The sequence below is a fragment of the Arvicanthis niloticus genome, chromosome 20, assembly GCF_011762505.2.
Source record: "Arvicanthis niloticus isolate mArvNil1 chromosome 20, mArvNil1.pat.X, whole genome shotgun sequence".
NCBI classification, from domain to species: domain Eukaryota; kingdom Metazoa; phylum Chordata; class Mammalia; order Rodentia; family Muridae; genus Arvicanthis; species Arvicanthis niloticus.
The window spans coordinates 24,148,321-24,176,210 of NC_047677.1; the positions used below are offsets into that span (position 1 = coordinate 24,148,321).

At 44.8% G+C, this 27,890-nt stretch overlaps 1 protein-coding gene across 1 annotated transcript in view; it reads right to left on the minus strand.

Annotated features, from left to right (window-relative positions):
• Positions 1–17,275: 17,275 nt before the first annotated feature.
• The window catches only part of Edar (ectodysplasin A receptor), a 75,555-nt gene continuing 64,940 nt past the window's right edge, over positions 17,276–27,890 (minus strand). The window contains exons 7-12 of the mRNA XM_034524577.2: positions 27,076–27,201; positions 26,903–26,977; positions 26,577–26,649; positions 23,869–24,028; positions 22,538–22,598; positions 17,276–19,665 (exon numbers count right to left, since the gene is read on the minus strand). Coding sequence (XP_034380468.1) covers positions 19,343–19,665; positions 22,538–22,598; positions 23,869–24,028; positions 26,577–26,649; positions 26,903–26,977; positions 27,076–27,201 — 818 coding nt within the window. The 3' untranslated portion in view covers positions 17,276–19,342. The remainder of the gene's footprint in view (positions 19,666–22,537; positions 22,599–23,868; positions 24,029–26,576; positions 26,650–26,902; positions 26,978–27,075; positions 27,202–27,890) is intronic.

Consider the following 27,890-nt stretch of genomic DNA (forward strand, 5'->3'; position numbering starts at 1 on the left):
GCACCACGACACCAGGTGAGTACTTCTCTTGTATTTGTTCATTCTACTTTCCTCTTACCTTTACTTGCATTGTGGTTGTTGGGCAGGTACTGTGCTGAGTGATCACTCGAGCCTAAGAGTGTATATGGTTTATACAGTATTGTTTTATGAAATTGGGTGCATACGTATTAACAGTCATTATGACCTCTTGATGTTCTCTTAAACAACATGAAGCAACCATCTTTATCCTTTATCACTGGGTTGAGCCTGTTTTGTCAGACATTAAAACCCTGGCACTTACCTCTTAGGTCCATGTATTTGGAACATCTCTTGGTATCTGTCCTACTTAGGTTTCTATTGCTGTGCTAGCACACTGACCAAAAGCTACTTGGGGAAAAAGGACTTTTACTCACACTTGCACATTACAGCCTGAGGACAGTTAAGGCTGGGACTGAAGCAGGAACCTGGAGGCAGGAGCTGAAGCAGAGACCATGGAGGAATGCTGCTTGCTGCCTTGCTCTCCATGGCTCACTCATCTTGCTTTTTTATACAACCCTGGAATGCCTGTCCAGGAGTTACTCCACCCATAGTGGGCTGGACCCCCAACATCACTCAAGAAAATGCCCCACACACTTGCCTACTAACCAGTATAGTCTGGGAAAGCATCTCTTTCCCTAACTTTAGAAAACTGTCTTTTTTTCCTTAATGTTTTCTATGCCTTTAGAACTAGATTCCCATTCTATGCCTCCTACCCATAGGTTTGATCTTTGCAGAGTGTCACATATATCTTAGATGTCCCACTGACATCTTCTGATTTTTATCTTTGTCCTTGCCTAATTATTTCAGTTGTGTACTTTATCTTCAGGCTCAGATAGTCTGTCTTCTACTTGGTCCATTCTGTTTCTAAGACTCTCCACAGAGCTTCTTCCATGAATTAGTATGTTTGTCATTTCCAACAGTCCAGATTATTTTTTTTCTTCAGAATTTCTGAGTCTTTTTAAAATTCCTCTTTCATGTCTTGCATCAGCTTTCTTATTTTATTAAGAAAAATAAGGTGGTTTATCTTCTCAGTCAGGAGATTCAAGAACACATGAAAAAGTTCATTCATCATGATCAAGTTGGCTTCATTCCAGAGATACAGAAACAGTTCAATATGCATAAATGAACATGCAATAATGGGAAATATTACATAAATGGGCTCAAAACAAAACTCACAAGATCATCTCAGTAGGTGCAAAAAGGGCTTTTGACAAAATCCAACAGACCTTCAGGATAAAAGTCCTGAAGAAAGCAGGAATAAAAGGAACATTTCTCACTATAATGAAGGTTATATGTGGCACATTTATAGATAAAATTATAATAGATGAGATGAAAAATCAAAGCATTTCCAATCAAACTAGGAATATGATATGTGTGCCATCTTTCTCCATTCTTGTTCAGTACAGTACTAGGAGTCTCAGCCAGATCAGTAGAACAAGGTGTAAATAAAAGGAATACAAATAAAAAAAGAAGGCATTAAAGTTTCCTAATTTATAGATTCTATGATTTGTTGTATATAAAAGAGAACCTAAAGACTCTATCAGAAAACTCTTAGACTGATAAACACTTTCAGCAAAGAAGCAGGATGCAAAATCAGCACACAAAACCAGTGGCTATATCGTATACCAATAACATTTCAAGGAAGAATCAGGAGTAGAATCTCACAATTGTCATGAAAAGCATATATTCTTCTAACCAAGGAAATGAAAGACTTCTATAATGAAGAAAGAAATGGAGGAAGGCACTAGAAGATGGAAAGACCTCCTCATGGATTAGAAAGTTCACTGTTGTAAAGGTAACTATCTTAATAGAAGCAGTCTACAGATTCAATATAATCATCAAAATTCCAATGCCATTAATTATTAAAGAAAAAGAAAAGGAAGAAGAAGGAGAAGTTGAAGGAGGAGAAGGAGAAGGAAGGAGCAGGAGCAGGAGCAGAAGCATCTTAGAATTCGCTCAGAAGTTAAAAGTGTGGGCTTAGAGCCTTCCCTCACCCTCTTCTGTAATGTTCCCTGACTTTCTTCATGGTGCAGATGTCCATACAGGGTAGAACACTCCATCCCTTATCCTTATCCTTGACACTTTGGCAAGTTGTGTGTTCTGCCTCCTATTGCAATAATCATTGCATCTCTGACAAAAGCTTAGTGTAGCATTAATTTCAAATGGCAGACTGATAATTCAGAATAATGATGTTGAATAAATGTGTCTCTCCCTAAAAATTAGCTTTAAAAAAAATCTCGATAACTCAAAACCTTAAAATTAAGTAATAATTTATTTATTAAAAATATCTGAATTGGTGGGGCTGGAAAGATGGCTGCCTAGTTAAGAGAACACTGGCTGCTCTTACAGAGAAACGTGGTTCAATTCTCAGCATTCACATGTGGTTCACAGCAGTCTGTAACCACAGTCCCAGGGCATCCACTGTCCTCTTCTTGATTCTCCAGGCACCAGACATGCATGTGGTATATAGACATACATGCAGAGATGTTGTAGTAATTATTTTAAAAAGCGGCCGCCAGTCAAGCCAACTCTCTAAGCTGCAGCAGCCTGCCACGTGTGCACTGCAGCTAGAAACGGCCAGCCCCGCCACCCACGAGACACCAGTGTGGGAGATGGCTCTGCCAGTCTTCCACACTGTCTCTGCAAGGCTGGGCAGTGCCCAGACCATCCCACCAACCATGCAGGCTCAATACAGATAAGACTCTAATGCTTAGATTATCCAAAGGCTTATGTATTTAGTAATGATCAATAACAAGATGACCATACAATCAGAGGTATAACCCAATACCCAACCTAGATATACCAACTACCTTTGACTGCTACAGACAAGTGAATATCAGCCTCCATGTCTTCTCTCCTCCTCCATCTCTCCCTTAGCTCCTCCTCTTCCTTCTCCTCCTCTTCCTTTCCTTACTCTTCCTACCTTAGCTTCTCCTACACAGAGAAAACACTCAAACACATAATTTCTTTTAAAAATCTGAATAATTTCCAAGTTAGTTGAAACCCATTGCTATAACTTTTCCTGTCTTAAAATTGAAACATTAACAGAAACCTTCTGTTATGGAATCCAAAGCCTACTTAAAGATTTGTTTTTCTTACATAATTCTAGTTAGACTGGTCAGTTCCAGTAGAAATGTAAACATCAAAGGAGTTAACTTATTTAAGACTTAAAAAGCAATACTTTATGTCTTAAGGTTTATAGCTGTTTACACAAAAGTCTAAAAGCACTTCTGGATCAGTCTATAGGAACTGGTTGAGAGGAGGCCGAACCAGAGGAATATCTGTGGTTGCTGTTGCTGTTTGTCCTGTGAGATAAATATAGGATCACATGCAAAGTGGCCCAGTGTGTTTTGAGCATTGTCTGGCGTCTGACTTCTCATTTCTTTCAGACATCAGCATAACACCAGAGCTACACCCGTGTGCTTTCACACACATTAGATATAAGCAGGTGGGGCAGGAGAGTGAGCCAATGTGGACCTTAGTGTCAAGGAGCTGGGGCTACAGACAGAGCTGTTGTAGCCTTCTGTCACTTGTCACCCTTGCTGCAGATGCAAAGCCTCTGCAGAGCCAGGTCCTGGTAAAGAGAGAGGATTTGGGCTGTCTGCTGCTAGTCTGCTTGGCTATGCTATAGTGTTATGTGGGGCCCCTCTGGACTCACTCTGCACTCTCTTCTGGCAGGAGGCCAACCTGAACTTCCTACTGGACTTGGCAAACCTCAAAGGACATCAGACTTTTAATTTTCCCACTGTTTGCTCAGGTCCAAGCCCTACCTGGTCTATCTCTGTAAGAACTGAAACTGAGAAAGGAAACAATGAAAATTCAGATCGACCTCACTAGCAAGAGGCAGACCTATTTAGCCTACAAGGGGTATCCCAAGCCCATGAAGCACTGTGATTATAATGTAAGCATGCATAGCACATGATGGGGGTGGGGTTTTTATAGTTGAGGGTAAGGGAAGGGAAGGACAGGGTTTCATTGGGGACAACATGGGGGAAATAAGCTGTTTGGTTTTTTTCTTTCTAGTTAAGTTTGCATTTTAACTACAGGAGGACAAAGGTCTGCTCTCTGTTTCTGCAGCCACTGGGGTTGGAGTCAGCTGCTTTTCTTTTTCAATCTTTGAGAATTATACAAATAGCTGGCTTCCTGGAACTTTGAACACAGTTTAGGGCCTTTGGTTTTAAGGAGAGGCGGAAATTTCCCTTTTTCCAAAGATCAGAGTCACTCCAGAGCCAAGAATCCCAAAATAAAAATCCCCCCTCCCCCTGATCAGGGAGTAGTTACATCCAAAAAAAAAAAAAAAATAGTGCCCCACATATATATGGATGCTGCCATGTTTCTCACCTGATAATGCACTAAACCCCTGAAACAGTGTGCCAGCCCCAATGAAAGTTTGTCTTTTATATATAAGAGTTGCCTTGGTCTTAGTGTCTCTTCACATCAATAAAACCCTAACTAAGATATATGTATATATGTGTATATGTGTATACGTGTGTTTGTATCTCTATCTATATAGCTGAGAGGAGCATTGACTTTATCTTGTCTAGGGTGGTAGACTGGATGATAGCAGAAAGCACTCCAGGCAGAATCTCCGTATAGAGTTTAAACAAGGTAAACATGTACTATCTGGAGGAAGGGGAGGGGCCTGGATAGGAGGGAGTGGAGGGCCTGTCTGGAGTGAAACTTGTTGAGATTTTTGTGCCTGGTTTCTAAGTCTTTGGGCCCTAAACTAGTTCTGATTTGTTGGTGCAGAAGCAGTATTATTCCTATAGGTGATTTCCCATCCCTCTGCGGACTATAGGCGGGAGGTCTGCTCTCTGTAGCTTTGTCACTTCTCAATAGCCAAAGAACCAAGTAGATTCTGAAGGGTGTCAGGCTGATCAGAAATTTTCTCAAGGCTTTCTCAGGGCTGGAGAGCCAGAAGTTAACTGAAGTAAAGATTCTTAGGCCTGCCACCCAGTTCCAAGCCTACAGAGGATGCCGAGAGTTGTTAGTAAGGGGTTGAATCAGATAACTGGTTTTGTTTTTTATTGAAGTAGAGGGGCAAGCATGGGGAGTGGACTGTCTGGAGAGATGTGAGATATGGTAGGCAAGAGCAGGCCAGGGTATACAAACCCCTGTCCAGTTACCAGGCAGATCCAAGGCAGCCCTGTGCTGTGGGAGAGCTAACAGGATAAGGTTGAAACAGGTTACTGGGCACAGTTTAACTTTCCAGTTGTGCCATAAGGAAAAGGAGTGCCCTAGGGACAAGGTGGTGACCGCTTGTAACCTGATTAGGTGAGGTTAGTTAATTGTGTGGGGTTTCCTGAATTAGGTGAAAGGTACTAGTGTGAAGGAAAGCTGATAAGGTGTGGAGGTGTTAGGAACCAACAACTGGGAGTGGGATATGATGTGAATGGTTTGGGGATTTGGGTTTGGGGGAAGACTTAACTAGCCCTGGGAAACTGGGTCTCTTCTCTTGCCTTCAGTGATATTGGGAACTTTTGATAGATTCAAACTGAAGGTCGGAAGACCAGTAAGAACTTTGTGTTATGGGGAGTCTTACTGTTCCTTTTGGGAGGAAATATAGTAAAGATGAGGTTGCTTTGACACAGCAGGAAACTGACAGGAGGGATGAAGGGAAGCAAGGCCTGTGGACACATAAGGGGGCCTGATAAGCTAGGGTTACCTGGGCTTAGTGAGGTCCTTAAAGCAGGCACCATGGGAGGAGGCTAGTTTTTTATGCTGTAGAAACTCGATAGATAGATCATGATTCATTTTTTCGAGTCCTCTAGACCAGTCCAGAAATCTCTATGTTTCTGGATTTAAAACCAATCCACTGCACTTTTTATTTAAAATAAATGAGTGAAATGGCTCCTTGGTTGGGGGAGGGTTTTATTGAGTGAGAGAGAGAGAGAGAGAGAGAGAGAGAGAGAGAGAGAGAGAGAGAGAGAGAGGAGAGAGAGAACACAACTCACAATAGAGGCACCCAGAAGAAGGATATGACCAGAACCCCAGAAGGGAGGATATTGAGAATAGGGAGGGCAAGGAGAACAACCTTGTTGTTCTAAAGAGAATAGGAATCTGGAACAGCCTTGGTGCTAGCATGGTGCTGGAGTAATGGGTGAGGGCAGCAGGGCCACGAGGCTAGCATGGGTTTGAAGTATATAAAGAGTGTTGTGAATAGAGAACATAAGAGTCTGGAGGCCAGCATGGACTTTGAAATCCTTCTATAGTCTAGTTCAAGTTGGGCCTAAACTCAACTTTGAACCAAATCAGTGGGCCTGCCCTTTTTGGGGAGTAGGGTGGGGTAACCTTTGGACCTGACATGTATATATTTAAATTAGATGTTAGTCAGGTCTATAAGGTGAATTCCAGGACAGCCAGGGCTACACAGAGAAATCCTGCCCACAAACAAACTAACTAACAAATAGCAAACTAAAGTGGTGCTGTCAGAGATAATTTCACTTAGATAGTTTGGGAAAGTATGAGTCTGAAGATGTAGGTGCTCTGGGAGAGGAGTAAGGTCTCTCAGGTGACCCAGCACTTGTGAGCAATGCAAGGGTAAATAGAGAAAAAAAATAGGTTTCTAACAGCAGGTAACAGCTTTCTCGATGGAGGGCAGCTAAGGGGATATTTTTAGTCACATCCATTTTCTGGGAATTGCTTTGGCTAACATAGAAAGCATCAGGCTTATTGTTAGTATGAGAGTCTGTGAGAGTCCAGCATTGTGACCCCATCTCCAAATGTCAGCCACTGAATTTGTGTTGTCTGCAGGCCCATTAGCCACTAGATTTATTTGACCCTTTAGGGTTTAGTGAGGAGGGAGGGGGAGTGAAAGAGTGACTAAAAGAAAATGAAGAGTCAGTGTGACAAACTCTGTTTGATCAGGGGTGAAGGAGAGGAAGCTGCCCTGTAACTAGAGGATGTCAATGGCATCCAGAAGTTTGTCAGATGTTATGACTGGTCAGGGTATAAGCCAGAGATCCAGTTGTATTGGATCAAGATCAATCATTGGAGGATTAGAGGCTACCAAAGATGTTTCCTCTGGACTGGAGAAAGCCTAGAGATTCAGAATTTGGAATTGTAGAATACAGTTATACAGGTGTGTGGGCAGTTTGAGTTTAGACACCCTTGGGGTTTTGCTGCTGTCTGGGTAGTGAGTATGACTTTAAATGGCCCTTTCCATTTTTATTGTAGGTATCTGATGTGTGGAACATTGAGATATACTGATTTTCTAGTCTTAAGATGGAGGTTTTGGGTTAGGTAGAGGGTATTGGGGCTTTTGGTCTACCTAGGTCAAGAAGATTTGTTTGTTAGAGGTATTGTTGGAGGTACTGGAGAAGAGGAAGGTGGAGTGGGCATGGGGTTAAGTGTTGAAAGAAAAGAGCTGACATTCGCAGGGTTATGAGGGATCTGCCATATAAAAGTTCAATGGTATTTAAGTTTAAGGGCTTACGTGGAAGGGATCCTTAGAAGGACCAATGGGAGAAGTTTGATCTAAGTACAAGTCTGGATAGTTTGGCTAGGGATTCTTACTACACAGGTCATGTGTTGTACTTTGCCAGAGAATTTGGAGATGGTATGGGATATGTAGGTTCTTTCTGATGTTGAAGAACATGGTCAGAAATTGTGAGATTTAGGAGGTAGTCTGATTGATGAGAAGGGAGGCCAAGTCTTGGTCTTATGTCTGTGATAAAGACTTGGGCAACTGTGGTTTCTGTAGTAGTCTCTGACTGTTGCAAAGAGAATCTTCCTTGATGAAGGGTGAAGACTATACTTATCTATGGATATAAAGACAAATGTTTAGAGTGTCATTAGGGAGGATGCTGGCTTAAATTATTGGTTGTAGATTCTCCTCCAGTAACCATAATTTCAACTAGCACTGAGTAATTAGCTAGGTTTCCATTACCAGACATGGTCTTTCTTTTGCTGAGTGGATCTTAAGTCCAAGGAGAAAGCTGTTGGTTACTGCCAAGGTATTCGTGCCACTACTGCATCATTTGCATTGTTGTGTCATGCTGGTTGTTGATGTAGTTCCTGGGTGTCATAGCTGGGCAGGACTGTTGGTTCCTTCTCTCCTTTGGACACTTACATGGCACCTGCTGATATTATAAAAGCTAATCCTTAGGGATAGGCTTTTAAGTCAGGGGTCTCTGGTCCCTGTTTATGAAGTACATGGTATCTTCACCAATCAGGATTTACCTTACACCTCTGGGGAGGGGGTGTGCAACCAAGAGCGACAGCAAGAGGTTGTATGTCTTGGGAGTCTCTTGGACAGCCCTGGCCAACAACTCAAAAGAAGGCTCCTTATGTCTGGTGTGGAGGGTTTTTTGTTTAGCCGGTTTTTGGCCCTTGGAGGGAGCATCATCAACCCAGATGAGAAAAAAGAAATCATTAAAACTGTATGTGTGTATTTATACATAGAGGTATGAGTAGGTTGGAGCTTTTCTGGTTTTGTTTTTGTTTTGTGTTTGTGTTCCTGTCCCTGTGTGAGTGCAGGTGTGTGTGTGTGTGTGTGTGTGTGTGTGTGTGTGTTGGTAAACAGTTAATAGTATGATTTACTGTGGCTTTTTTAGACATCCTTAATGTTATTCTACCTGAAGCCCTCTTTCTTATGTCTTTCTCTCTCTTTCTCCCTTGCTCCCTTTCTGTGACTCCCTGTCATGTCACTTATACCCAGTTGGCTCCCTTTTACTTTCCTCCCATCTTCTGCATTTACCCCCTTCCCTCCCCTGAAGACCCTGCTCTCCTCTTCTCGTTTCTCTGATCAGATCACCAGTACCCTGATATTCCTCTCTATTGCTCCCTAATTTCCCTATCCTGGTAATGGTTTCATTTTAATTTCCTGGTTTCTGTAGTTACTATAGGCTATGTACTCACACTTAAAGATTTGGAGCTAGGAGTCTATAATGAGAGAGGACATGTGATGTTTGTCTTTCTGAATCTGGGTTGGTCACTCAATATGATCTTGTATGGGTCCATCCATCTATCTACAAAGCTCATGATTTCATTTTTCTTTACAGCTAAATAGTGCTCCATATTTACCACATTTTTATTATCCATTTGTGGGTTGTACGTAGGACATTAAGTTTGTTTCTGTTTCCTAGATATTGTGAATAAAGCAACAGTGAACATGGTTGAACAAAAGTCTGGAATATGATGTCAAATCCCTTAGTCATATGTCAAGGAGTGGTATAGCTGAGTCATATGCTAGATTTATTTATATCTTCTTGAGTATTCTCTACAGTGATTTCTATAGTAACTGCATGGAACAAAGGGGCTATTGCCCATTATGTAGGCCTAAATGGGCCTACATGGACCAGGGATAGTTCTATACTTAAAGCATCACCCATGGTCAGAAATGTGACTGGGACAAAGTTCTCAAGAGTGTCATAGGTGACCCTAAGGGAATTATGAAGGAGAATGGGAGACCTCCCTACCGCTAGGTCTGAAATGAAGTCCCAGGGCACCACTGGGCTCTTACCTACTTCTCTGTGTTCAACATGGAGAATGGCCAGTGTTGGGAGAAAACATCAATGATGGGCCTCTTGCCTGCCAGAGTCCAGGTTGAAGAATAAGAAAAAATGTGAGATTGGCACCCATGCCAATAAAGAGTTGAGGCAAGACCCTTTCTTCACTGAGGTAGAGTGAGGCAGCTGGAAACCGTGGCTCCAGATGGGGTGAAGTCTCTGAGTATTGTATCTGCTGCTATCCAGAGGGCAGAGTGACTCTCAGAAAGACAAAGGAAAAAGACGATACAGGAGACAGAGAAACCTGGCAAAGAGGAGCCATATGGGATGGCACCCTTCCAGAGAGCCTTTCCTGGATTTTAACACCAGAAGTGTTAGAGTTCACAAAAGAAAACAAAGATTGAAAATTTAGACCAGCCTCAACAGCAAGAGGGGCATCTCAAGACCCATTGGCACCGTAGCCAGGGCTGCATGATTTGAATGGGGTTTGCAGCTAAGGGTAAGGAATGGGCAGCAGAGTCTCACGGGGGCAGACCTGGGAAGTAAGCTGTAGATGAACTGTCATGTCTAGGTAAGCTGTAATTTGGAACTACAGAAGAAGGGGAGGTCTTCTGTCTGGTTCTACAGATGCTGGGTGTCTGCGCTTGGAATCAGCTGCCTTTTGCAACCTCTGAGAGTTGTACCAGTAGCTGCCTTCCTGGAACCCTGAGCCCCTGATAGGCCCTTGACTTTAAGAAAAGAGGGACAATCCAGAGATTGACAACTGATGCCCCATCCCTCATGATTTGCCCAGAGCCTGTTCCTCTCCTAATAAACAGGTTTTCGTGAATCCCAACTCCAGTGGTTTCAATGAGAAATGTCTTCCATAAGTTCACATATTTGAACACTTGGTCCCCAGTTGTTGGCACTGTTTAGGTTTGTTATGGAATATTTGGGAGGTATAGCCTTGCTGGAGGATGTATATCACAGGGGACAGGCTTTGGAGGTTTGTAGCTTTGTCTTACTTCCTGTTCTCTCCCCCCCCCTTTCTCCCTCTCCTCTCCTCCCCTCCCCTCCCCTCCCCTCCCCTCCCCTTCCCTCCCGTCTCTCTCTGTCTCTCTCTGTCTCTCTCTGTCTCTGTCTCTCTCTGTCTCTGTCTCTGTCTCTGTCTCTCTCTCTCTCTCTCTCTCTCTCTCTCTCTCTCTCTCTCTCTCTCTCCTCTCCTCTCCTCTCCTCTCCTCTCCTCTCCTCTCCTCTCCCTGTACATGGACAGTAATGTGAGCTCTCAGATTCCTGTTTTTTTCGCCTGCTGCCATGCTCTGCTCATCTCCATCATTATAGAATCTTACTCTATAACTCCAAATTAACTCTCCTGTCTACAAGTTCCCTTGATTATGGTATTGAATCACAGTAATAAAAAGGAACTCGGCACCCATCTGAGTACTCAACCTTTTCTGCTGGGAACCAGCCTGGCCATTAGCTTTAGTGTGAACCCCAAACTGTCCTCAGTTCTTGGGGCCTAACCTGTCTTGCTTGTCAAGAGAAGCCAGGGTGCCACTGCAGTCTCCCCATCCATCAGAAGAACACATACTCCTTTCTGAGTTGCTGGTCTCCAGTATTGTTAGTACAGACTTCTCCAGAGGACAGGGGCTGGGAGGTGCTCAGGTACCACGTTGTTCATAGGACTTATTGATGAATGTTTCTCTCCCAGGGAAAGTGGAAGGGAAGTCTTTCCCTCAGTTTGGGCCACAGTGCCAGACTCCTGAAGGTCCACTGTGTGGGAACAAAAGACCATCAAGGGCCAGCTTATTGTGGGGGAGTCAAGCCAACACATTTAGATTATCATTTAAAAGTCACTCCGGAAAGTGTTTCATTTGTTTTAAACAAACAGGCTTTGGCTCTCATATAAACATTACCTATGAAAAGAAAAGACCTAAACACTGGATGGAGTGTGTCAAGAAGTTTTCCTTGTTTGGATGTGTTCTGTCTACCAACTTAATTAAAGCGAACTTCTGCCTTCAGGAAGTCTAAACAACTGTCCGGGGCATTTGTATATATGACTATCTTGCTTTCCTGTAGGAAGGGCTGACAGCCAGCACAGCCAGCATTAGCACTTGTAATGCTCACTCACCCCGCATACAGCAGAGCCCTGAGATCACTCACGAAGTAGCTTATGTGTGCTCAGTGGGTAGTGACAAAGTACACTCTGTGCTAAAGCACATATGACTTCCAGAAGAATTCTCAGATTATCAGCTGCAGTGGTCAGCCATCCTTCCTCAGCCCATTAGGGCAAGCTGTACATTTCAGGTGGCTATGTGTATACATGTCGAGTTCCTTCTAGTCATGGCCCTGTAACTTCTGATAACAGAGAAAATACGATTTTGAGTCCTGCCAGTGAACTGGGCCTGCTGCGAAGGACCATTCTGGGAGTAGAGCAACATTCTTCAAAGTCTCGGCCTTCTAGCCTAAGTACTGGAGCAAATTCAAGATCAAGTGACCTGGATCTGAAGAGATAGCTCAGTAGTACAGTAGCATCAGGAGTGGAACCAGCTAAGAAAGCATCTGAAGTTCCATTAGCCATTCTTCTCAGGGCAAGCTACCCATGTAGTGTGTTGGTCCACCTCTCACTAAGTCTAGCCTCACCGCTCATTTTCATGTCTGCTTTACATGGCCTGGGACCCTTGGGTTTTTCCAGTGATAGCCCTAGCAAGAGAGTGGAGGAGGAGCAATGCAATGGGTTTCTTAAGTCCCTGCTTCCCACTATGGACTTGAGATAAGTGAAGGGTTGACTGTAAGTCAGCCCTGTAAACCTGACCCCTCTCTCAGTTAACCTACAATAATTTTCCCTCGCGCCTCAACCAAAAATATCCCTTCTCCTCAGACTTGAGACTTTGGTCTCACACTTGAATGTCTTAACAATAAACTTTCTCTCTTGTGAAACTGCTTTTAGTGATTGGCATACTAAGGCAAAATTGGATCTGGTTCAGTAGCTGAGTCCCTTCACCGGCATCTCTGCTGTGGTTTGAGTAAGAATTGTTCCCTGGTGATTGGTTTTCAACGGGTAGTATCATTTTGGGAGGTGGCAGAGCTTTAGAAGCTGGGGTCCAGCCTGGGGAAGTAGGTCACCAAGAGAGGTCAGCTGTCCTTAAAGTTATCCCTGGCCTCTGTCTCTGACTCATGATGTTTCTAGTCTACCATAAGGACAGCGGCTTCTGCCCTACTACATTCCTGGCTTATGACGCTCTGCTCATGGCACATAAGCAGCTATTTGTGGAACCCTTTGAAACACTGAGCCAAACTATGTCGGCTACTTTAGCAATGATAAAGGTGACTGACACAGTCCTCAGAGGAGAGCAGTCTCTGCACAGGCCTTCTTTCTGCTCACTTCGCTCCTTAAGGAGCTATAGCACCTCCTGCAGCCTGTGGTTCTGAACCCTGTCCACACCAGAGGTCTGAACCTGGTCCTGTCTGGCTGTGCTGCTTATGTTCTGTAAGACAGTGATAGATTTAGTGTAGCCTCACTCCGTTCCAGCAGCCTCCTCCTTTCGCCGGGTCACAGAGCAGGGCTTGCCAGAGTCCCTTCTCCCTCAACATCTATTTTGCTCTAAAATCTAAGCGAGGATTATCATGACTGTTGCTCTGAGCTCACTTTGGCAGTTTCCTCTTTGTGTTTGAGAAGCTTTCCCCATCCACCCTTCCCATTGTGTGTGTGTGTGTGTGTGTGATGCTGTTTTGTCCAGCTATAAGGTGGATATGTACTTTTCCCGCTTTGTCCCTCTCCACTATTCCTGGGGGAGTCACCATGATTCACATCAGTTCCGGTAGAAGGAGCCTGTGTGCTTGATGTCTGTCCCCAGCAGGGTAAGAAATCGTGTTACTAATTGACTAGATGAGAAAATGTAAAGTCAGCCTAGTGTGGTGGTGCGCACCTTTAATCCCAACACTTGGGAAGCAGAGGCGGGCAGATGTCTCTGAGTCTGCAGCCAGCCTGGTCTCCAGTATTGAGTTGTAGGCGAGCTATGGCTACATAATAAGACCTTGTCTCAAAAATAAACAACAAGAGATAAAAGTATGACTATTTAAGAGGTGAAATGGGAAGCGTGAGTGTTAGAAGGATGGAAGAGGCAGGAATGCTGTAGAGCAGGTACAGAGAGCGGGCCAGTCATCATACAAGTCTGTTTGTGTGAGATACAAAACCTTCCAAGCATTATACAGAAAATTACAGTATGCAATAAGATGAAACTGAAAGCATGCTGTCCGCTAGTACTGCTTCCTTGTTGGGATGATGTGGTTCCCCTGACATTCAGTTATCTTTTCATCATCTGTAGATGGCCATGATGGCTGCCAGTTCTAGTAACTCAAGCCAGTTAGGTCCACCTTCTGCCCGGATGTCCCAGTCTCAGTCCCTTGCCCTCAATTATACCTTGTCTGTGATGTTTTGGAGCTCACATCTGAAGCTTTCTGTGACTGAGTCTCTGAGGGGTTTACAAGCCACCCCCTACTTACCTGTGTTTGCCTCTGTCACTGGAGGCCTCCTCCTGGTCAGCCTTCAGGGGATTGCACCAAACTTGGCATGGCACGTGTCAGGATCCCTGTAGCTTGTCTGGGTGATGGCTGAAGTATGACCTTGTCTGGCTGTGGATCTCAGCTCTGTCTCTACATCAGTCTCTTCTCCACGCACTTGGTATTCACCCCAGCCCTGTTAGCATGCCAGGGGCACAGACTGTCTCTCTGCCTGCCGAGGTGACAAGCTGTCCTTAGCCTGGTAGGGGTTGGAGCATCTTGGTACAGCTGGATGCTGGCCTTCCCGCTGCTTTGTAGAGCAAAACCTCACCTGTGCACATTTCTCTTTAGCTCTTCTTTATAGGAATGGGGTCTGTTGCTTTTTAAAATTCTAACTCTTGTCTTTCATATGGTGGTACAGAAGCAGATAGTAATCTACCATATTATCCAGAAGTGATAAGTGCTAATTGTGACCTTTTAGTCATTTCCCTTAAAATAAGGCCCTATAAGTTCCATTTATCATGGAAATGTAATGGAGTATATATAATTATTAACTAGTCCTCTAGGTTTGGATGACTTGTCCTAATATTTCAAATAAGGAATATATGTTAAAAGTGCTGGTACTTGTACATATCCAAAGTTTAATAATCTACTTAACATATTATATGAACTTTAGCATAGTAAAATGACAATCATCTGGCTACATGGAGAAAGCAGGCTGAAACTATTAAATGAATATAAACAAACGTGCAATATTATACACTTACTTGGAATCCAGTAGTTACTTAAGAGAAGAGGCCACCAGTAGAAACTTTTTGATAAAGCATCCTGATTAGTTAGGGCCTTCATACAAAAGGTGCCATGTGCAGGAACTGAGTATCAGTTAGTGAACTGGCACCATTTGAGGCTGGCTTCCCACTTAGCGGGGATTGGGGCAAAACTGCAAATCTGGTCACTCACGATGAGTCTGAGAGCTTTCATTCATGGGCACTTGGCAGAAGTTAAGTTTAACTTTGTTCTGTTGTAGATCCGAACATCTCTAAGGTATGCACTCTGAAAAAGGGTCGGAGCCAGGAGCGGTATGGGCTTCTGAGAACACAGTTTTCCTGAGGGTAGCCAGGTAGTGAGGTCTGACACTGTGTATACCAATTTCAGGTCTACACAGCTGCAGTGCTTAAGACTACATGGCCCTACAGCCATGCCTGCAACTACAATTATCCAGGGGTCAGAACTGGTCCACATTCCATTATATTGATGAATTTGCTCATTTAATTTTTTTTTTTTTAAAAAGTGCAGAGCAGTAACAATGGGGTGGGAACATCAAGACCATAGTCACCTTGAAGTTAAGGAGGGAGTGGAGCCAACACCTACCTCCTTCATCCCTGGGCCACTGTGTTTCCTCCAGGTATCATCAGACTTTATATATGAGGACTAGGTCTCCTTAGACTCATCTCTATCCAATGAGCTACCCTGCCAGTGTAGGCACAGGCATGTCTTGATTGTGTGAAGTTCCCTTCCTGAAGAAGAACCACACTGATAAAGATACATTTGGCACATAGTGCCACTGAAGATGATATCTCTACAGTTGTGCAGCCCAAGGCCACACAACACTGTAAGGGATTGTCTCAAGCCCCTCCTGATATCAAAGCTCTAGGTTTATAAGCCAATGGCAGCTTAGACTTGAATTCTGGAATATGTAACTATATTTGTTTGGTGTACTGCCACTTTGAAGGACTCTCTTATTCATGTTGTACATTGAACTTTGAATTGCAAATGAATGTTTGGTTTGTTCTTAGAGGTCATATTAGTTCACAGCATCTGCCTCTGGTATTTGGAAAATGAATTTAAAGACCAAAGTAGGAGCCACTACCATGCAGTGGATGCCATGATCTCAGCCCAAAGGGCCTAGAGACAGAGTCTTCTATGAACGAGCTGCAACTTATTTGTAAGTTCCAGCCAACTTCCTCTTTCCTTCTATACCAAGACTAATTCTCCTGGTAATGATCATAGCAAGTCTTATGATAATCTTTGTTAACCAAATACTACTTAGAAAACTTTGCAATGAACTTACTAGTTTACATAGCCTGAAAGAGCAGATAACAGTGCTTTGATTATAGTGAACATTTATTGAACATTACATGCCAGAGGAAGTGCTTCGTATTGATTACTTAATTCATACAATAATCTCCAAAGAACTGTATTACTAGTGTCCTGTGTACAGAGAAAAAAACTGAGGCATAAAGAAAAAGCTTGCCATTACTGTCAAAAGAGGAACATGGTCCCTAATTAAAGATAAGCCTTGCCATATGTCAGTCAACAAGATGCACACAGCAGCACCAGCTCGAGAGAGCACCAGTACGTGGGAGCACCAGCACGCAGAGGCACCAGCAACCTGCATCCTTAGAACCTTGAGGTGTTTATAGGACATGTAATATTTTCAGGGTGACCACCAGGCAAATAGATTTAACCATCTCTTCCTATTCTCACCTTTTTATCTCCACACTAGGATTTTAAGAGTTAACGCCATTAAGGGAAACAAAAATTTCTGATATTTTGGAGCATTCCAACACCAGAGAGTTTTGTACCTTACACTGAGCAATTCTCCAACTCTCTGGATACCAAGAGGCTGCCTACAACTCACCTGTTGCTGTTCAGCGCTGGCAGCCAGTTAACACAGTCTTATTTTCCACGCTCCTTGTTATTCATCCCCTTCTTGTGCTCTGGGGTAGTCTCCTTTCTTACTCTTGTCTCTGGGTCTGGACAATTGATTTGCTTTGCCAATAGGATAAGCCAGAAATGACAGGGAGCCAGTCCTGAGCCCAAGCCTTCAGATGGCCTCCATCCTGCTCTTGGCTTCTTCTGGCCTTGCTATGATGAGCATCACGGCAGCTCAGGCTCTCCAGCTAGTGTGTGGAAGAGGATGAAGGAGGATGGAGCAGAGCTGCCCTTGTCAAGGTTGTCCAGCAGGCAGAGACCTGAGCACAGTCTGGCAAGCTGACCCCACTGGCCCATCCTGACCCCAAAGCTAGACTGAAAAATGACTGTGCTCCAAGACACTGATTTGGGACGGTGACAGAGTTTGTTTGTAACTGATGGTGGCAACATGGAAAAGAATGTCCCATGTTGCCTTTACATGTTCCCCATATATGCCTGCCTCGTTAGTTTGAATACCTCCCTGCTCTAACATGTTCTGTACCTCGTTTATGGATGGCCACAACCCCATAGTCTCATTATATATAGTACAACAACCAGTAACATTCACTCACTTCCACTCATACCGCCCCACTCACAAGAGTTCACAGGGTGCCACTCTATAGGTCTCCTTTTTATCAACATGTTTATTGAGCTTATAAAAATATAATAAGTTACATAAACAGAATTATATAAAATATTCACAATTAAGACTTCACTGGCTAAGGCCTTCAGACCTAGCTCTGGTGTTTACCAAATACCTTTAAGTACTGAAAAATAATGAGTTTCCAGACAAAAATGGCAGCTTGGAGCTCCAGCATTGGTCAGTAAGAACCACTGTGGTCTTGTTGCTACGGCATCATCGGCAAAGCTCGCTGAAGCAAACCCTTCCTGGACTTAATTGCCAAATAAAGTAAATGACAAGGGACCAGCTCTCCTAAAGCAGCAAGCTGGGAGTCAATTAAACAACAGGGATGCTGGCTGGCTCAAGCCTTGAACAGTCATAGGGTGAATGGAGGCCAGCCCACACTGCTGGCTGCAGCTGCCCATTCTTCAGCAGAATGACAGTTGGAGGAGCCAAGCCTGCTGTCCTAAACCTGCTCACTCATCACAGGTGACATTTACAAGTCTAAATAAGGGGAAGTTCATTATGGAAGACCAGGGGTAAGGGACACTGCAGGAATCTCAAAGAGGAATTAAAAGGACAATTAAGCAGACTATTTAACTTGCAGGATATAGTAAATGCCTTCTTAAAAACCAGCACAGACAGACACAGGAAAATGATCATATTAAATATTCAGGACCTAATTATGGCCCTCTCACAGTATGTTCTGTATTCAGTGGTGGGAAAACTGCTCAATGGTTTAAACACACAACTGATCTCCCCTCCAAAGCTTTTGTTCAGTCATACGACTTGTAATAATAATAAAAAAAATACAACAACAACAGCCTCTACACCAGAGGCTTTATTGAAAGGAAACATTCGTTACAGTCAGCACTCCAGGAGGGAGCCCAGCAGTCAGCTTGGCATTAACCCCCTACCGGGAAAGCTTCCTTGGCTTCCCATTTCCTGCCAGTTACAGGTGTAATAAGAAAATCTGCCAAGAGCAATGCCTGTTTATGAGCTCTGTAAGCACTCTGTCCTACACTTGCCCTTACAGAATGGGCTCTGAGTTTCCCTTGACTTCCATTTTGTGTGGCCACCCACACTGTATTTACCCTATGGAGGCTCCCTGGGCCTCTCCTTTTCTGCCTTCATTTTCTTTCGCTCACCTTTTTGCTCAACCGAGCCTCAACTGTCCTGACTATAGACACAACCTCTCATTTGCAGAAGAGAAGTTTAGTCTAGGGGAGGGGACAGCCACTTTGGATGACCCCACCAGGGCCCAGGCCTCCAGGCCCCACCTCTGCACTGCACCTCAGGCTGCGCCATCTCTCACTGGCTCAGGATGCTGTCTGAACTCGCTCAAGCCTCATCCAGGAGTCAGGCATGGTTAAATTCTTAGCAAGTCGCCATTTCCCTTTCTGGAGAGAACACACACCCCTTTGAAGTAAAACCAGCCTGACACATTGTAAGTGCTGTGCGCAGGAGTGGTACTGGAGACCAAATTTGCCCACACTTTAGGCTGGACGGACACGCTTTGTGTGTCAGTGACACAACGGTGAGTTCCTCCACTAGTGACTGCAAGGCTTGTACCATTGTGGGTGACTGTAAACACAGGTCAAGTTACCCCTGTAACCATAGGGCATGCTAACAAACTGTGCTCGCTCTGAAGCCATGCAGGAAGTGGGATGTCTGTCCTTCGTTTTCCTAAAACCTCCAAGCTATTCTCTTCATTGGGATTCTCCCGTTTTCAACTCCTTGAGATGCCATCACCCTTCTTACAGCTTTTGCTACATTTTTTTTAGCATCCCTTCATTTGCCTATGTGATGTTTTAGTAATATGGTCTATACTATGCTCCCTGTCTCTCACTAAGTGCCTCCTTAAATGACAGGATCAGATTCTCCACCTGTGTCATCCCCACATGGTTTGGTTCATTTGAGGGCTCAGTGAGCTCCTTAGGACAGCCTAAGGAGTACAGCCTAAGGAATACACCAGGAAATGCCTTGAGTTTTGGCAGTCCGATGGCATCACTCACAGCTGTAGTGGCTTCATTGGATCCCCAGCTAGTCCTAGGGACGACAGTCCACGGCAAACTCTTCAGGATGCAGCTGGAGGTGGGGAGGCAGGTGGTACCACCCCAGCCCACTCCAATATGTCTGCACATAAGGATTCCACAGCATCCAGCCGCTCGATCTGCACCAGCTTTGTGAGCAGCTCTGGGATGCTGTAGCCCGCGGTGCTGATGCGGTCAAAGAGCTGCATGCCATCAGACATGCCCCCAATCTCATCCCTCTTCAGTCCAAAGCTCTCTGCAAGGTGGCGCCATGTTTTCACGACCGCCTTCTCAGAGTTGTATGTAGAACTGAGCATTCGGCTTGTCTTCTCAAGGCAATCAAATGGCAACTCCGTGGGGCTGAGACCTAAGAGAGGAATTGCTCAGAGTTGCAGGTCACAAATGGAAGCTCAGTGGGAACTCAATACTAAACATCTAGCAAGTATTTTAAAAAGAATTAATGTAAGTCCAAGGCAATAGAAAAGAAGAAAATATTTCCCAATCTGTTATTAAAACTAGAGCAAGACCAATAGTCTTAACAAAATATTAACAAATAGAATTCAACAATTGAGCAGAGATTTATTTACTATGATAATATTAAATGTCATTTATCCTAGGGATGTATAGTTTTGGTTCTGTATTCAAAAGTCAATATGACTTTTATGTTAAGTCCAGAGCTAGTACATTGCTAAAATCTGAGGGTCAGGACCCTCACAGAGCTCGTAAGTGACATCATGCCAAAGCAGAGAAAGGAATAAAACTGCCCTTGTGTGAATAGACGGATCATCTATGTAGAAATTTCAAAAAATCTACTCAAAGACTGCCATGACACTGATGTACATAGATAGCAACCCAAAGGGATCTCTACTGAATTATGGTATGTGAGATCAGCTTATTGCTGAGTGTATACTGTATAATTCAACTTTCAAAAGTATTTTTAAAATGTGTATCTTAGACGTATGGGTGTTTGCCTACAAGCATGTTTGTGCACCATGTACATGCAGTGTCTACAGAGGCCAGAAGAGGGTGTCAGACCCTCTGGAACTAGAGTTAACAGATTGTTGTAAGCTGCTATGCGGGTGTTGGGAATTGAATCCAGGTTCTCTGCAGAACAACTAGTACTCTGAGCCCTCTCTCCAGCTCCATTTGACTTTAATAATCTTGAAATGACAAAATTATAGCAATAAAGAACAGATTAGTGGTTGATAGGGCTGCACTGGGGGGGGGGGAGGGGCTGGAGCACAGGAGATTCCTCTGTAGTGGTAGAAGGGGTCTCTGTCTACTGTGTTGACATCAACATCTTGGTTGTGATTTTTATGGGCTTTGTGAGCTCTTACTATGAGGAGAAGCTGGGAGAAGCACACCCAGGCTTTGCTCTATTATCTTACCAAGTGGTAAGAGCATCACAAGCCAGATGGTGGCACACACCTTTAATTCCAGCACTTGGGAAGCAGATGCGGGTGGATCTCTGAGTTTAAGGCCAGCCTTGTCTACAGAACAAGATCCAGGACAAACAGGACTGTTACCTTGTCATGGGGTGGGTGGGAAGAATATTGCAATAAAAAACTTTTTTTTAAAATAGCTGGAGGACTTTGGTGTCATAATAACCACATTAGGATCTTGAAGAAGGTGGAGCAGGTCAGGTAGGCAGAGATGTGAGTATTAAGGTCTTCATGTGATTCTAGTGGTCTTGGGAACCAAGCCATACTGGCTTTAGAGACTCAGCCTTGGCTGTGTCTGACTACTCTGGCATTAGGAAGCACACATGCCTGGGCTGCCAAGGAGCACCTGAGGGCACCGGCTTGAAGCTTCCACCCTACAGGACCCACTGGAGGGCTCTTCTTATGGTTGAGGTTTTAAATTAATTTGAAAGCCACAGTCCTGTGGGTTTGATTGTTCAAAGCCAAGACATTCTTTGGAACAGAGAAACGGTTTTGGGGTTACTGGAATGTAACTTCCCAGACCTTATTCTTCTGGGCAACCTATAACATCCGCCATGCCAAGCTTGATCAAGCAGGCTGACCAGGCATGCACTTCTGGAGCCATTCCATGTTCCTGAAGGCAGCCAAGAGTAATTCTTGGCGCTGGAATTCCTATCAGTGGTTATTTCAGGCCAAGCAGAGCATCTAACCAGTCTGCTCTGGCTTAGGGCCTGCACTTCTCCCACAGGGGACATGAGTGGCAGCATGTGACTCTCTTCAGTCCCAAGGTTCAATCAGACAAGAGGTACATGGAGAGATGCCAGCAAGGCATGAGGCAGGAAAGTCCCCTGACCTCAGCAGTGAGGAGTGTATTTCCAGGGTGAATAGAAGTTAATTGAGGGCCTGGATTTTGTAGCATGTAGGATTACTGACTGGAATGTTTATGCTTCTTACTCAGTTGCTTCTTACCTACCTGCTTAAGGCAGCCTGAACTTGCTGCTCGTGTGGCTGCTCTGGAAGGAGGGGAGAGCCCTCCAAAGCCAGTTCAGTGTGCCTTGTGAAGCTCAAGAGGGAAGACAACAGCTTCTAGGCACAGCCATGCCCTACCTGACAACGTTTCTGTCAGTGACAGAAAACTCTGGCTCTACAAGACTGTAGATGCCAGTAAGCATCTTTGTTTGTGTTTGTACACCTAATATTGACACAAAGACAAAGTCTCATACCTATGTGCTTCTTAGAACGTGTACCCATTGGCACTGACTACTGGGTGCCATCAGATGTTTCCATGATGACAATACTGATGTAGGCACAGCACAAGAACTATGGGGCCCTATCATTGTATCCCCATCAACACACACTCTGGGCTGTCTCTTGTCCTGCGAGGAAAGCACTATGGCGTGCTTCAGCCTAAACCAGGAACCAAATTCCCTTTCCATCCACATCAGAAGTCAGTTTACTCAGCCATTCTGATGGGGGCCTGACAACCCCCATCAGATACGGATGAGTGTCCTCGATTCTTCACTCAGGAGCCCCTTTCCATGCCTGGCTTTGGGTCAGTGGGGTTGGGGGGGGGGGTTACCAGGGAAGTGATCTCTGAATGACTCTTTTTTTGTTTTTGTTTGTTTGTCTCATTATGTAGCCCCTGGCAGGCCTAGAACTCACTATGTAGATGAGGCTGGCCTCAAACTTACAGAGATCTGCCTGTCTCCGCCTCTCATGTGCTTGGATGTACACTTAAAGGTCTGCACCACCACATCCGCTCTAGGATTAAAGGTATACACCACCACCTCCAGCTCTAAATGGTTCTCTAGTCCTTACCTTCAACAACACCACACACGTTGGCATACACATCCAATATCTTTTTCCTTCGGCTTTGGATCTATAAAGAACAAGTAAGAGAATGTCTTTAGAAAGAGGAAAGATGGTAGCAAAACTCCAAATCTTCCCCTTTGTGCTGGCTTGGTCCTGATGGCTAGGCAGACTTGCTGTGCCAAGGCCTTAGGTAGAAGCAATTCGAAGTTATCAAGAGGAAAAATGGCACCAGGGGTGCCATTTGTGTTAAAGGGGACACCAGTGTTAGAATTGTCCTTGGTATGTGTAGGAGAATGGTCACCATATAGCCACCAGGGCAGCCATGCATGCAGAACTACGGAAGCCTCTCTTTTCCAGGGCAGAAAGCACAGGGCTAAGCTAGGCAATGAGTGGTTCTGGGTGAAAGAACCCCATGCCTATGGCAGGCAGCATAGATTCCAGGTTCTTCTAGCTCACTGCACCTAGAGTACAGGACCAAGCCAGATCCAGGATCTCAGTGGGAATTTTCTTTACTACCAACAACGTTGCCACAAGGTTTGGCTGGGTTGCCCAAGGTACAGACTAAAGAAGGAATGTATGCCGGGGCCTCAGAGCACGCCCTGTGCCACAGACATAGCGTGCTTTAGTGATAAAACCCTCCGGACAATTTGTACACGCGAGTCTGTCGCTGTGTAAGAGACATGTATATGTGTATGCACATGTGTTTACATTTAGGATATCTAAGCCTGTGGTTACTCAAGACTATTATGTAAAATGACTATTTGCATAGAACCCATTCACATTATCCCATGTACTTTAACATCCAAGTACATTTCAATTAACACATGAGCCATTATGCAAATAGCTATTGCATTGCATGGTTTATGGATTAATTGCAATAAGAAGAATGCATCTTTAGCACTGTTTTCTTTTTTTATGTATGTTTAACTGACTCATAGAGCCCACAGATATACACAAATGCACAGGCATGTATGCATGTGTTTGTTTGTGTGTGTGTGTGTGTGTGTGTGTGTGTGTGTGTGTGTATGTGTGTGTGTGTAACTGCTTGGATATGCATGGTATGCGTCTGAAGTTTTTTTTTTTTTTCCTGTTCTCTGTTTACAATGATTTTTTTTGAAACCCTTTTCTCTTTTGTCTATAAGCAGTATATTTAAGACAAGTTTCCTCAACCCCTCCCCCCCCCCTTTTCGTTTTTGACTTGTTGCTTTGCCCAGTATCCTAGCTGGGACCTTTGAGAGAAACAGCGCCCTAAGGAGCTTATTCAACATAAGGTGTCTTGTCTGATGGCTGGAAGTCATTGCACCAGTGCACCAAGGGTGGTGTTGCCAGAGCCTCACCCCAGCAGACTTGTTACTGGTTACAGACTTCTCCCTGGCCAGATGAACTAGTGACAGCAGGCATAGCTCTGGGGACCCCTGCTTGTCGGGGGCTGGCTCTTCATCACTGTCCACACTGCGACTCAGCAACTGCTCGTTCTCAGAGGAGGCATCGTTTTCACTGTGGAAACAACCGGGGCACCTATTAGTGAAACTCCAAACCAGATGAGCTGACCCGGCACTGATCTTACCCAGGGATGGGCAGCGCGGTACAATGTCTTGTTCCTTAAGCACCTACTACATTATGAGCTCTAGGTAAGGAGACATGAGGTAAGAAATGTATGTTCTGTTTCCTGATAAACAAGCAGTTCTGGTACTGAGTGCCCTATAGATGTCTGCATGGGGTTCCCAAGAAGCTCTGGGTTCTGAGAGGCTGGGGATACCACCAAGGGCTGCACCTGAACGTCTCTCCACACTGTCTGACACCATGGATGCTTGGTAAAGATTCACAAAGTATGTTCTAGATTTGTGCACTTAACCCCAGCATGACAAGTACAACCATGGGTCTTCATGTTAAGTCATTAAGATTACATGGCTGGAACTTAATCCATGCCAGGTTTCTAGAGTAACCAAGAACATGCAAAAAAAAAAAAAAAAAAAAAACAAAAGAAAAAAAGAAAAAAAGAAAAAAAAAAAAAAAAGAAAGGTGCACTCTTGACTAGTCCCTGGTGTTAGAATGAGCCTTGTGGAAGCTATAGAGAGCTCCTAAGGGTGGGCAGGCTGGGTGATCATGTGCACCTAGCCTCATGTGTTTCCCCTGATCATAGCTCAGGTCACACAAGACCTAGCACCCATAAGTTAGAGCTTATGCCCTTAAACCATTCAAAATAAAAGCAAAACGGTATTTCTTTTTCAAAGCATTCTGCTTACTTTCTTGCTTTGGCTAAAGAACTTTAGAAAAGAGGATTTGCCACACATTATATTTGAGTGTTACTGCGTTAGCAGTGAAGGGCATATGCAAACATAGCCCTGGAGCCAGAATAAAGAAAAAAGAAGTTATGAAACCATCTAACAGAGCCACTTTGTCATCATGCTTGAGGGCCTAAGAGGGAGGTGGCAGGCCCACCCCCATCACTAACTCTGACAGGCAAATGGAAATACATACTGGTGTCTTTATAGAATACCTCATGACATTTCCATAGATCACCATATAGCTCCCAAGTCTCATTTCCAAGACCCAAGACAAAGGCTCACGACCTTGTCTTTAGAGAAAAAGCATAATACTTGTATATGCAAGGAGTAGGTATTTCCCCAAGTCTAGTCCCGAAAATTTTCCCTTCAGGAGAAACTCAAGCCATGGACACATCCTTGCCTGTTCATATCTCCTTTTTGCTACTTTTAGGAACAAAAAGTCCTGAAAGATGGAAGGACCAAGCTGGGACCAAATGGGATCACACCATACTTAGAGCCCTGCCTCAGCCATGGCACCTTGTATGACAGGGCTCAGACCACAGCTTCCAGAGTCTGAACAATGATCAATTAGAATTACGGGGCTGTGGGAACTTAAGTCCTTTCCAAGGCCTTGAATAGTCTCACACCTCTACCATGCAGAGATGCCTGTGTTGGGAGTATTGAGAGCACTAGAATTTTCCAAATGGGTTAATGCACTAGGCTGGCCTTCCTCAGTGCCTGGACCTGATCCAGGTAACTGGAGTTCTTATTCTCAAGTAGGAAAGACGTGGCAGGAATTTGTGAGTCATTGTGGGAAGATCCTGTCTTGGTCAGGAAGGAGAGTTTGGCACTCTGCTCGTCTGTAAATTGTCTTAGCAACATTTGGGAACTCTGCAACCCAGTTGCAAAGATCAGCATTGGGTAGACGGGGCCCTTCCCATACTTGTCTGAAGGCCACAGTGCAGGGTTCAGCAGAAAGGGGTTTGCATGCTTCCTGTCTGGGTACCAGTGCAAGGACTAAGTCAATATGACTGACTACCCAACGGGGACAATAGGAAATGACTTCCCTTCTCAGTAGATTTTAAAGCAGGGGCAAGTTCTATGACCCAATGCTTGGAAAACGTGCTAAAATACGGTCAAGTAAATCTCTTTCCCCAGAGGCTTATTACACCAGCCCTTAATAGATGGTTGACAGTCTGGGCTTTGGTTCCAGTTCTGTTGATCACTGGTGTGTGATCTTGGTCCAGTTATGGAAGTGGGGATGGCATCAACCTGTTACTACTCTTAGGGGTGTGGCAAGACAAGTCTTAGGCCTGGGGCTGGGGCTGTTGGCTTTAAAGCAGTGTAAGCACTACTGGTAGCTGAGCTGTGGGAACCTGATCAGCGTGTGTGTGTGTGTGTGTGTGTGTGTGTGTGTGTGTGTGTGTGTGTATCCTGTGATTCATGTTGGCTACTCAGTTTGAAGAGAATGGTGGCAGGCTCAGGGCATCTGGGAGATTGGGAGCAGGGGGAATGGACAAGTGGTGGGTAGTAGGCAGGCTCCTGTAGTCAACAAGGAAACAGAAATTCAGTGCTAGTTTACATTGCCCCTTTTGGTGGGAAGCTACTCTCTAATATTCTTGGAGCATCCTTAGGCCAGACACCAGCACCCAGTACACTCAATGATACAACCTACCTGCCTGCTCAAGGACCTACAAGGACCCAGCTGCTAACTCTGTCCTTGGGATTGGGACTATTCAACCTAGTAATGAGTGTAGGTGAGTCCCTGTTCCACATACCTTTTGGGGGTCTTTGTGGGTGTTGCTGTCAACTTCTGGAATTCACCATTCTCAGGGAAAGTCACCACACAGTCTGTAGGAATGGAAGTTGGGCGTTGGTGGGAGTTAGCTTGTGGTTCTGAGCTGGGATCTCCCTTCCTGTTTCCTTTTCAGTAGACATCCTTGATGACCACTTTGGGACAGGACAAGTGGTATACCACCCCCCTTAAAGGCCCTGGAATCAGAGGTGGTCAGGAGGCTGGGCTGCCAGGTTTGAGGACAAGGTGAACATACCCCACCTTTATGCTAGATACTATGCATGGGCAGTGTAGGCTATGTGTACAGACCTGGGGCCTCTTTTTTCTCCTCGTGTGTGTTAGCTGGGGCTTCTGTGCTCTTTCCTGGGGGACTGCTACAGCAGGCTGTTTGAAGAAAGAGAAGAAGGTTGGCATGAGCTCCCCGGCTCTCTCTGAGAAGGTGACAGAGTGCTGGATTAGGGACATGGGTGCAGGGATGTCACCTGGAGCTGAAGGCTTAGTCTTCATGATGTAGAACATGATGATGAGGACGATGGCAACGGCCATGATGAAGATGGTGGACATGGCAATGATCAGGGCAGTGGCCAGGTGTCCTTGGCCTGAGAGCTCTGCTGGCATCAAGGAGAGGAGGAGAAATGGGTTTGTAGGTCATGTCTCCAAGCTACAGCACCCACCAAGAGACCCAATCACAGGAATGCTTCCATGGATCATACTTGGCCCAAGGACCTGGCCCTCCAAGTGCGTGTTGGCTGCTGGGTCAGGACCACTCATCAGCTTCCCCCACACTGCCAACTGGGCATATGCGCATTATACTTGGACGATCAGGATGCAAAACGAAAAGTCATTCCTGGGGTTCTCACTCTGAGTGTCACTACCCTGAGATCCTGAGAGAAAGGTAGAGATGAGGACTAAAGAGGCCCATGAACAAGTGTCTGTCTTGGGAGTTCAGGTACTTCCAAGCAAGAGGCCACCCCTCTGGCTAGAGGTTACATTCCTGGTTTGGTTTTACTTGGCATCTCATCTCCAGAGTATTAACAAGAGCCCCAGGCTAAAGAGGGCTGAACTGACCCAGCATCTCCTACTGTTTCCACTTCTGCTGGGCTGCTGCTTACTCCTGGAGCTGTTTGCTTGGTTCCTCGATGGAGCTTTGGATGTGTGGACTCTCTGAAACTTCCCTGTAGTTCTCCAAAATAACTAAACAGGACACCTGGTCCCCATGAAGCGGGATCCAAATGTCCTGCCACCCAAAGCACAGTGGCAGGCATGTGGCGCTCTGGGCCATTGGAAGGATGTGCAG